General features: G+C 42.2%; 1 protein-coding gene across 1 annotated transcript in view; it reads left to right on the forward strand.

Annotated features, from left to right (window-relative positions):
• The first annotated feature begins 8,975 nt into the window (after nucleotides 1-8,975).
• Nucleotides 8,976-11,196, forward strand: part of LEMD3 (LEM domain containing 3) — a 42,422-nt gene continuing 40,201 nt past the window's right edge. The window contains exons 1-2 of the mRNA XM_026052773.1: nucleotides 8,976-9,000; nucleotides 10,081-10,235. Coding sequence (XP_025908558.1) covers nucleotides 8,976-9,000; nucleotides 10,081-10,235 — 180 coding nt within the window. The remainder of the gene's footprint in view (nucleotides 9,001-10,080; nucleotides 10,236-11,196) is intronic.

Raw genomic sequence — 11,196 nt, forward strand, 5'->3', positions numbered from 1 at the left:
CACAGAAATTGCAGTGCTAAGTTAAGCAGTTGGTCCGGAGTCATGACTCTAGCTGTGRCCCACAGCAGTTCTTTTGAGGAAGGTGTAAAAATCGTGTGCCTCTTAACTGGGTCCTTTATTTTACTAGGGTGAAACTCTCTCTGAAAAATACTTGGTGAGCGTGGCTTTTTGCAAATGTGTTGCCCAGCACCTGTGAGGAAGGCTTGGGTGGCTGCTGTGTGCCCTRCTTTCGTGGAAAGGATGCACCACGTTCAAGAAACGTGTAGATGAGGCCCTTGGGGACATGGCTTAGCAGGCATGGTGCTGCAGGGTTTACAGTTGGACTGGATGGTCTTGAAGGTCTTTTCCAGCCCTAATGATTCTCCGAGCAGATGCTCTGGCTCAGCCCTTGGGGCTGTGCTCCTTACATGCGTGCAGCGCTAGGTGGAGCACCAGGACTCTGGCCCACAGAAGCATTTCTCCATCACTTAGTGCTCTAAATGTCATCACGGTTCCACCTCCGTGTCCCTTTTTCCCTGTGTACAATCTCGTGCTTTTACATTTTGCCWGATTTTATCCATGTCCCTGGTCACTCCTTCCCCCTTTCCCTGGTTGCCTGCTACTTGTGTGATACTCTTTTGTCTTCTGTCCTTGACGTGTTGGCAAGGGCAGCTCACAGGAACACTGAGACCTTCCCCTGGCTTATTTTTAAGGGACTTTTTTTTTAGGTTTTAGCTTGGTTTGGCTTTAGCTTGACTGAAACAACAACTACCCAGTTACAATGTCCATGAACTTGTTAGCTTGTTTCTGCCAATATTGACAGATAAATATAGGGGTATTTGGTACCTTATTACTTGGGCGGGTATTTGGCATCTTATTATAAATAGTAAGTAGCAGGGTATAAACAGGAGACATCCTTTAAACTTGCAGCATGCTCTTACGTGGAAATGAGGCCTTACGGACGTCCCAAATGCAGAAGAAACTTCAGTCGAGGATTACACCTTTCCAGATAGAAAAGTCGTTTTGTCATGTACTTCGTCAGTCACAAAATGCAAACTGTAATAATTCAGTCTGTAGATTCAGCACTCTCTGAAATTGCTAGCATTATTATCCTATTTCTACACACTAACTTCTAAACTAACTTTTTAAAGCTCTTTTCTGACAATACCCAGTTCCTTAGGCCTGTTTGAAACGAATTATATCCCCTTAGATCTTGTAAAGGAGAATGGGGATTTATTTGTTCCACTCCTGTGGGCACTGTTTTGTATTAAGCAATACTGAATTTAGCACCACAATCCTGCAGAGAAAGACAGGAGATCTTAACAAAGTGAAAAATAAAAAGGAAAAAAAAGAGAGCAGAATGGATGCAATTAAATTTCCACCTTAGAAATGATGGGAAACGTTAATAACAGCTGACATAAATTCATCCTTTACAAGATCGTTATTGTATTGTACAAAAGGAAACAATTCCTTCATGGGAGTAACTTTCTTATAACACCAGGTTCAGCCAGTTGAACACATATCTATCAGAGGAGGTAACCTGGCAGATTTGATAAATCTTGCTCACTGAAAAGGAATGAAATGTATGAGAGCTGTATGATTTCTTGCTGAATGCGGCTTCCCACAAGGTCTTTGATATGTATGTCATACACTGGAGATTAAAAGCTCAAATTCTGTAGCTGCGGGGTCATGCAAGCTTCTTTGATAACAGAACAAGTGGCCTGTGACTTGCCTAGAGAGGAAGCTCAGTGCTACTTAAAGCGCTTACAAAGGCAAAGCTAAAACTAAAGATAGCACTAGAATTTCTCAAAGAGCATATTGGAGTCTTTTAGGAGCATCCTTGGAAAAATACAGCTAGTGCCTGAAAAGACTATTGCAGTAACATTGCCTTAGGAACAGAAAGGCAAAATGTACATTGTCCACCATGTGGTAGGAAAGAATAGACATGGGAAGGATTATAGATGCCATAGCATGAAATAATGACTAGCATATGGTGAAGACTATGTGGATTGTAAAGTAGGGGAAAAAAATCACTTTGGGCCATATGTTCCCCTCTGGCATCAAGCTGCATGAGAGTACAAAATAATCCAAAAATCATGTGATTTTGGAAGAGCAGCCATCCAAGTGGGTTCTCGTGCTGCCTTTGTACCCTGCGCRGCGCTGTCCCGACGAGCCACGTGAGAAGCTGCTCACCCAAATGCCTTGAACCCAACCGAACCGAGAGGAGGGGGAGCAAGGCCCCATAGGCTCCCCAATCCAACTGTCCCGCTCCGGCCCAGGCAGGAAAGCAGGAGGGCATGGGCACAAACACGGCTATTTATACACAAACACCCCATGCTTCAGTTCAGAGTGCCTGGAGAAACTGTCGGGCACACGGGCTGCCACCCAAGTCTAAGCAAAGGCAACAGCAAAACTGCCATGGACTTCATGGAGCAGAATTCCTGTCTCACTGTATATTGCTATGCCCCCATTTCCTCRGGATGACCGTGCAGATGGATGTGTTGCTGTCCTGGCCTCCAGGCTCTCTGGGAGCTAGGCAGCTCCTCYGATGGAAACACAAAATAACATTGCTTTTCTGCTGCTGGGGGTACAGCTCCTGTACCCAGGACTGCATGTGCGTTTCAGTGCAGTCAGTACAACAAATGGGGAGAACGGCTCATTTGTCACCTCTTCTTTTCTTTCACTTTTTATTTATTTATTTATTTAATTTTTAACTTAGCAGCCTATTGGTAATGTTCTCCCAGRAAGAAGAATCCAGTAATCTTCCTCCTTGAAGCAAGAACCCTTGGATTCCTTAGTTTTGCTGCTTTCCTTCCCAGGCACAAGACACAAGACATGGGGCAGGAGAGCTTTTAAGGARCTACATTCAAAATGCAAATGTTAGCAGAAAATGTGACATGTGGCAGCTTTGCCTGCATGGGAAGYGTGCAAAGGTATAACAACATGATACAACATGAGGGAAGCTCTGTAATATAACATCRCTTTTAAAGCTCGAAGGAGAAAAAATACTACAGGGTGGTGATGTGAAACAACGGAGAACTATACTAAGAAATAAATGAATTCATTATTAGGACCTCTAACATTCTCTAATTATGGAATATTCCTTCCCCAGTAAATAGTCKTCTAACAAAGAACTTTTAATTTTCCTGTTCCTGGGCATTCAAGTGCTACATTTTGTTTTCTAACTCCCAGTGTTTCTTACCCTTGGTAAATTTAATTTCTCCCACATGAAGGAATACAATCTTTGACAACTTTCAGCTGCCTCAGCATTTGGCTGGAGGGAGTCTTAGGGGTGGGTTTCATATGGGAATGGGTACAGAGAATAAAAACATCTGGAGAGAGGGCAAAGTCTTCTCAGYCCTTTTGGTAATGAAGGGTAAAGGAATTGAAAAACCAAATGCCTGGGATTGCAGAGTGGGGAGAAGAAATCCAGTAACAGACACAGAAGGAGAAGATGCTCAGCAAGTTGAAAAACTCTGGATGTACAGGGTATTAGACACAATACTGACTTTTTTTTAATTGCAGTAAGGTCTTTCCACATTCAGTCAATGACAAAGCTGAAAATGATCTAATTAAGATAAAAAAATTGGGGAAAAATAAAAGAAACTGCTTTATCTCTACAGAAAGCAAGTGTTGCTTTTTTTTTTTTTTCCTTGAAATCAGTGGGCTTTCCAGTGGGATTAGGGAGGTGGGTGATCTACTGCAGGAGAGACTGTGCTGACTGTGGGTGCTTGAGTGAGGTACAGCTTGGAGTGCTCAACACGGGAGTTCCTCTGTGTCTTACCAATTCCTGCAGGACAAGATTTTGCTCGAAAGCCAGGACCCCCAAAATATTTTTATGCAGGTGCTAGATTGTAAGGAACAGAGAGAAATCTTTTAACTTGGAGTCAGACAAAACTGCATAGGCAAAAGGGGAAACACAGCGAGAGCAACAATCTCTTAGCATATTTGTTAATATTTGAATGCTATCCTTTATAAATGGCCTGTAGTTGAATTTCATAGTTCATGTAGCACTCACTGTGTATCTCACAGTGAGTACAATGGCTTTACCAAGCAAGCTAAGGAGAGCTGACTACTAAAAATATTAAGCCAAATAAAGAAACACATAGAATAAAGAGGTTCGGTGAAGGGAGTTATGGAGTATCTGGAATTTATTTGTCTTCAGCAATCTATCCATTAGATAAGATACAGTACTACAGTGCTGCTAGATGTGGAATGGAGAAGAAACAGTGTGAGACTGTGGAAGATTTGGATGTAAAACATGAATTCAGAGAGCAACAGACGGATAATGAAAGCATGAAAATGTTTACACGTCTATAACATTTATCGAGAGACCTGCCTGGTACAAAAAATCCTAACGACAACTGCAAATACGTTTAAAAGGGCACAGGCTTCCACAGTTACCAGAATGAGTGAGGGAGTGTGGAGAGTCAACATAATGCCAGAATGAATGATGTAAAATGCTGTAAAAAATGCAGTACTGTGCATAGTAAAATGTTTCCTGGGGGAGTAAGGAAGGAGTAATAGTTCTTAAAACAAGGCTTCAGTAAATGATGATTTAAAGAGAAAACGCTCCAGAGAGTCAGTTAAAAGGCTATGGAAAGCAACGATATGTTTTAAACAAAATCAAGTTACAAGGCAGTGATATAAAATAAACGTCACAGCATCATCCTAAAGATATGTAAGTAATTGAAACACCTACAGATGCCATGGAACAATTCCGCTTCATACATATATTTATATTATYTCAAAAGATCAAAAAAGGTTCAGCTATATTTAAACACAGATATATAACTGTCCTTGAGCTTAGGATCCATAGAGAAGCAGGGAAAACTTGCATGGGAAGGAGCAAGAATAAAAGGATTTTTAAGACTTACTGGATCTTGTTTTTTACTGAGATGGCAGTATTCTTAATGCCAGAGAATTTTAAGACATTTTATAAGTAAAATGGGATTATAATTTCTACATTATGCATGCTTAGAAGTATATGTAAAGTGTAGATGATCTGAACATTACTTTGAATAGGCCCTGTTGATCAATATAAGATATAACTGGCTAATTGGGTGTTTGTAGATTTTCATATTGTTATAACAAACAGCAGATACAAATTAGGTTGAAAATGTACATGCATTATTTTGAAAATTTACATAGTAGTAGTAAACAATAGTTGCTGCTATATTTTTAGGAGGAAAAAAGTCACTTCCTATATTTTTSCAGGTGTTTTCCCAATTAATTTCATCCAAATCTGTGAATACTTAACATTTCTAAAAATTGGGCTTCTTATATACATCTGAGTTTGAACACTTAGAAGGCAATTAATTGACTACAAAGGTCCCCTTTTGAAATGTTTGGTTTACAAATCTTCCCTATTTTATATCCTGATGCTTGTAGCTGAGCTGATTTAGTTTCCCTGGTCCCAAGCCATTGCCTGAGGCCTGCACTATTTTTCGTTCACTTCCAGCATCTTACCTCAACTACTATATGCTTTCTTGTTTCTGTTGTAGACACATTTTTTGGCTTTAAAAAAGAAAAATATTCCTTTTATGATCGAATTTATTCTCATTCAGTTCTATCTGTGACTCTTTTCTGAGGATCTCAAAATATAAACCACCATTGTATACTCCCATCTGTTTACACTATGACAACATCTTCAATTAAATGGTCGCATACTTCTTTCTCTGCCAGATTGAATAGCCAACTGCAAATCTAGCATTTTATTTTTTGCTCAGTTGGCTCTGTAACACAAATAGTTTTCTTTCGTAAAAAGAAAATTTCCGATTTTAATTATCATCCAGTAAAAGTGGAAGAACCTTAATGCACATCTTCTGTTCATTTAGGGAATGTGGAGAAGTCCTCCTGCACGGTGTTCATTGCTATATAATTTGCAGCTTTACATGTCTAGCAAGGTTGTTGCTCAAGGTAACACTGGCATCACTCTCCAAAAGTCCAGTAAGTAGCGGGCAAAGGGTGGGTTAGGGAAAGCACTTGGCATGGAATCCCCACTCCGCTCTTCTATAACATTTTCCATCCTTATCTTAAAGGACTTTTATGAAGATGAATCATTATTTCCACTCGCCTTTGGGAGAAACTGAGTCACCTGCAGAGGAAGTGACTTGCCGTACGGCGAGGCGGTGGCAGAGCCAAGAACAAAGTACAAGTCTCTTCGTTTCCTGCCTGGTGCCCTGGCGACATTAACGCAGCGCCCAGCTCTGCCCCGGTCTCTTTATGACCTTGGGTGAGTCAGTCACTCAGATTCTTTATTCTGCTAACACTTAAGCACGTGTTTAATTTTGGCATTTTTTAAAGATTATTCATGGTGCTTAAGATTAGGTTAAGTAGAAACTTAAACATGCAAGAAGTCTGTATCTCGTGCTGTGTCTTAGATCCCTATCTGTGAGAGAATACTAATACTTCCTTATCCCATTGTTATGGGATTGCCTGTTTTGGATGAAAAGGCAGAAAGCTATTTTGTTCTCATTTCTTATTCTGCCCAGATCACAACTATGTCTGAATACCCTCCAGTAGCCCATCAGCCATATGAGAGAGCTTCGTTCTTTCTCCCAGCTTCCTTGCAGGGGAGAATTGTTCAGTACAGTGTTATATTGCCTAATCTTTGTTTTTTTCCTGCTTTTTAAATTTCGCAGAGACTTGTTTTAGGTGGGCAGTCCCATCCCCACAGTCAATGGAAAGCAGTCAGCTAAAGAGCCTTTCTTCTGCTGCTCAGCAGTACGTTACCCAGTGTGCTATGGGATTTTCCATGCAAAGAAGGTTGTTTTCCTCTTCCACACACATCTGGAGCACAARTCTCTCCATCCCAGGTGAAGTCATGATGCAGACAAGAGGAGAGTTGGCTCCACCTGCCAATCCCTGTGTGGTTGGGGATGAGAAGCAGGAAATCACTCTCTTTCACCTATGTCAAACATACACATATGGAGGAACCAGAGTTCCTCCAATTATTTCCTCTAGGGCTCCATTTAAAAACAGCTCTGTACCATAGCATAAATCCTCATAACTCATATGGATGGCTCATACRGGCTCCTAATTTATTATGTGTGTTTTGCTATTACTACTTTCTATTTCCTCTGCTTTCTTGTCTTCCTTTTGCCTTTCTTATTTCTTTCTGATACTTTCCCCCCACTTCTCTATATTCATTTCTATATTTTTTTTTATGCTCCTTTTTTCACAAGAAAAGGGGGATGTTCCACTCTCTAGCCAAATTCCAGTCACAGATCTGGCAGAAATCATTGCTCTTGTCTGGGTATGCAGGGAGAGGACTAGGATTTTGCTGCTTTGAGGATTTCCCAGAAGTAATACTGGAGCTGGTCCAACTGTTTCCAGTAAAAGGACTACAGTTCTAATGTAAGTACAGTAAGGTGAAAGCCATCTTTATTTGGAGAGGGGAGAAAATCAGGTACAGTAACCAAAGGACAGCTTGTCGGATGAGTCTCAACTCTGAGAAGTTAGACAAAATCTTTGGCCATGATGCTATACATAATCCCTGGACTTGAGGGGCCAGCCTTCATATGAAGCCTAGCATGGAAGAAGAGAGGCAGATCTCCAGCCCGTAAAGACCATCCAGTGTTAAGAACAAAAGGCCTGGTAGGTGGAGGACACTATTTTGAGGCCAGGACATCAGGTTTTGTATACCCCTAGTTTCATTCTCCAACCAAGATGCTCCACCATGTTGGCAAAGAGGCCTAGCTCTGAAAACACTTCGTTTATTTTTGGGTCAAACTGAGAGTAGTAGCAGAAGAAAACGTATTCTGAGTAAAAACACATGTTTCTGAGTAGAGGACAGACACCCTAGTTGACTTTCAGAGTGATGTTACCTGGTCCTCTCTGCCATGTACTGCCCTCCAACGGTTGGACACTGGTGTGTTTGTGCTGTTGAGATGTGCAAGAGGTTTCTGTAGGTACAGGGCATTTTGCAAGGGCCTCTAGCTTCCTACCTGTGTATCTTTCATGTAGTTCAGATGGGACGTGATAAAGGCAAGAGTAACTTCAAGAGAGAGAGAGAATCTTCTCTCATGTTTGCACAGTGCCAGGTGTAAGACAGCAAGGAAACTAGGTCACGTCTTTAGGTGCTAAGGTAGCCTGCAGAGTTTTGCTAATAATTCTACTTCGGAACAAACTAAATTCAGTGCTTTGCAAAACCTAATGACCTAGTCTGAACTTCTCTAATTTCACTGATACAAGTTCAATTACTTTTTTTCTGCAGTCTTTATATTAYGCATGTCTTTATATTCTGTTCATTCAAACTGAAATAAGAGCTTTGTCACACAAGAAATGCACCACACAACTAACCTTAAAACAAAAGTGTAAAAGATAAATCTATTCTGTTTCATTTTACTGTTGGATCAAATTCAGGTGTGGAATTGTAAGCAGTGAGCTCTTTGTGGCTATGTCTATGCTCACTGCTTTCAAGCTTGCTGTCAGACACTGCCTGCCAAGGTCCCAGGCTAGAGAGACARGTTTACGGGGCATCACCAGCCAACCAACCAACCAATGTACCAACCAACCAACCAACCAAAAAACCTCAGCTGTTTTTAACATGTCAACATGTCCGCATCCTATGTAGTGCTCACAGGTATTTTTCCAAAGGAAGGAGCATATGGGAATGAGGCATCTCCAGATTTGCAGAGTTCTGTTGATTTCAGACACACAGGATCCCTCCTAAGAGCCCTCTTAGGAGGATCACAGAATCACGGAATGGTTGAGGTTGGAAGAGACCTCTAGAGATCATCTAGTCCAAACCCCYGCTCCAGCAGGGACACCCAGAGTATGGGGCCCGATCATAGCCAGGTGGGTTTGGAAGATCTCCAGAGAAGACTCCACARTCTCTCTGGGCAGCCTGTTTCAGGGCTCTTGTATCCTCCTAGCAAACGATGCATCCTTGGGTTTTACCATTCCTTAGTTCCTGACATCAAGCATTTGGAAAGGGGAACTGAAGGCAGGAAAGCAGTTGCTGGAAAGGTAGAACAGCGTGTATTACCACCATGGCTTTTGGCCATGAACATGTTGGTAGGATATCATGTATGTGTAGCAGTGTTTGCCAACTCTGGCTTGCAAAYATTGCTGTCCAGAGTTTCTGTAAAAGTAGTCAAACAAAATGAAATACATTCTGCCAGATCACCAACGCTAGCTTCACTTTCTCCTTTTTCAAATTTAAGTGAAATACTCTAGAAGTAATCTACTGTAATGTTTTAGAGAATGCAATACAGGAGGGATTTGTCATCCACTTCAATTGACTGTTAAAGCATCCGCTGCTCTTGTAGCAAGTAACTCTGGGAGGCAGCATTACACGGTGGGAAGGATTTAGGGACAACCAAATGGCAGACATATTGATACTGCCCAGTGTATGAGCCCTGGCCTTTCCTTCTGAATCGCTTCAGGGCAGGCCTCCGACCACTCATTTGCTTCCACGAGTTCATACATCAGCCTGGGCTGCAATTGCAATGTTTTCCGCAGCTTTTCACAAGAGAGGCTGGAAGCTAAAAAATGACTACTACAATAAACATCAGTTTTGAGCCACTATTCATTCCCTATTTTACTCTCAAAGCCCTTGTCTCTACTTTTCTGTGTTTGTTTTTCTAGTAGCTTTTTCCTTCTAATTTCTTTGTCAGTCCCTGTCACAGAAACTCCTGTCTTGTGATAGCTGGTGTTCTTCTTTAAGCTCTGATTCATGTTTTAAAATAAATGTACCTAGTCATTCTGATTGCTGAGAAAAGCATTGAACAAGTAAGGCTTGTTTAGCTCTATAAAAATAAAATCATTTTGTGTTCATCATGTAAATTTGAAATATCTGGATAAAACTGAGTAAATATACTTAAGAATAGGCTTATACAGCTTGTTTTCATGGTGAAGACTAATTTCTCCTTCTGCTCAAAAGTTCCTGTACTGGTTCCTCGAGTTCTGTGATTGTGTATCTCAACATTTATTATTCAAAAAAGGAGAAAAACACATTCTTACTCTTCATGGTGATCTAAGAGAATATGAATGTGGTTTGAGTATTCCTTAAGACTCAAAAATCAAAGAGTAAAYAGGAAGACACCTGTATTTATAATATTGTGAATTTTACAAGAGGTTCATTATTTCTTTTAGATGTGACTGATACTGGCAGCTTTGGGGTGAGCAGGGCACATCCGCACTACCCACACTGCAGCCGACCGTGTGTGTGKGGGAAATGTGCCACTGTTCTTGCGCTTGGACCTTGCTCCTGGACCACTCCTGCACACGTTGTAGAAGACCAGTCAGAGGTAGGTCGAAATGGAAACTTGGACTCCTATTTCTACGTTAAGCAGCCGCGAAACATTACATTGTCATTACAAAGGAGTAGGCAGAGRCACACGGGAGTCAAAAGGAGATTTTGAAGCCCCCATGAAGCCTATCAGCTCTGCAGCCAAAGGCGCAGCCCAAAAGAGCTAATAYATCCCAGAGCTGCCGGTGTGGCCTGTCTTCATACCAACACAAATATTTTGACAAACATACACATTTGAATATACAGCTATTTTGAGCTTGAGTAATGTATACCAAAGAAAAGCGCAAAATACACCCAGGCAGCTGGAAAATTGATGCAAGAAATGCTCAGCAGCTGAGARTCAAGAGGCAGCTTCCTGGGCACTCATTTCTTCACGTTGCATCTGTCTCCTCGTGGCCGTGAAGCTGGACTTGTGAATGAGAAAAGTTCCCTGAGGGCATCAGCAGCAACAGGAAGCAAAACCAAAACGGCCCARGATAGCAGAGCCAAGAGGCCCTGCTTTGGCTTTCCTTGGCCATTATTASGCTAAATTGTGGCCTCAAATGATGTTAAATGGTATTTAATTCCCACTCTGACCCTCCTCAGTGTCGTGTATCAGAAAAGGGTGTTTAGTCAGACACACAGCTAGCCTGAGGGGCGATTAACATCCATCAGGACAAGTGCTTTAGACTAGACTTGCATTTGCAGCTCAAAAAARGCAGCTGCTGGTAATTCCGGGCAGGCTCCTCTTGGTCTCGCACCCGCGATTTCCTACGTGCTCCCAGCCGCGGGTGAGGGTGGAACTACCCTCCGCCATTTCCCTGCCCCGGGGCGCACACGCCGCCGCCCAGCAAGGCACGGGGGGAAGCCCTCGGCACAGGCGACGGGGAGGCCACCGGCCCAGCCCAGGCGCTTCCCTCGCGAGGGCGGCCGTTAGCGGGCGGGGCGGGCGGCCGTTAGCGGGAGAGGCGGGCGGCCGT

This window comes from Nothoprocta perdicaria, unplaced genomic scaffold (assembly GCF_003342845.1).
Source record: "Nothoprocta perdicaria isolate Ctin4 unplaced genomic scaffold, notPer1 scaffold_91, whole genome shotgun sequence".
Taxonomy (NCBI): domain Eukaryota; kingdom Metazoa; phylum Chordata; class Aves; order Tinamiformes; family Tinamidae; genus Nothoprocta; species Nothoprocta perdicaria.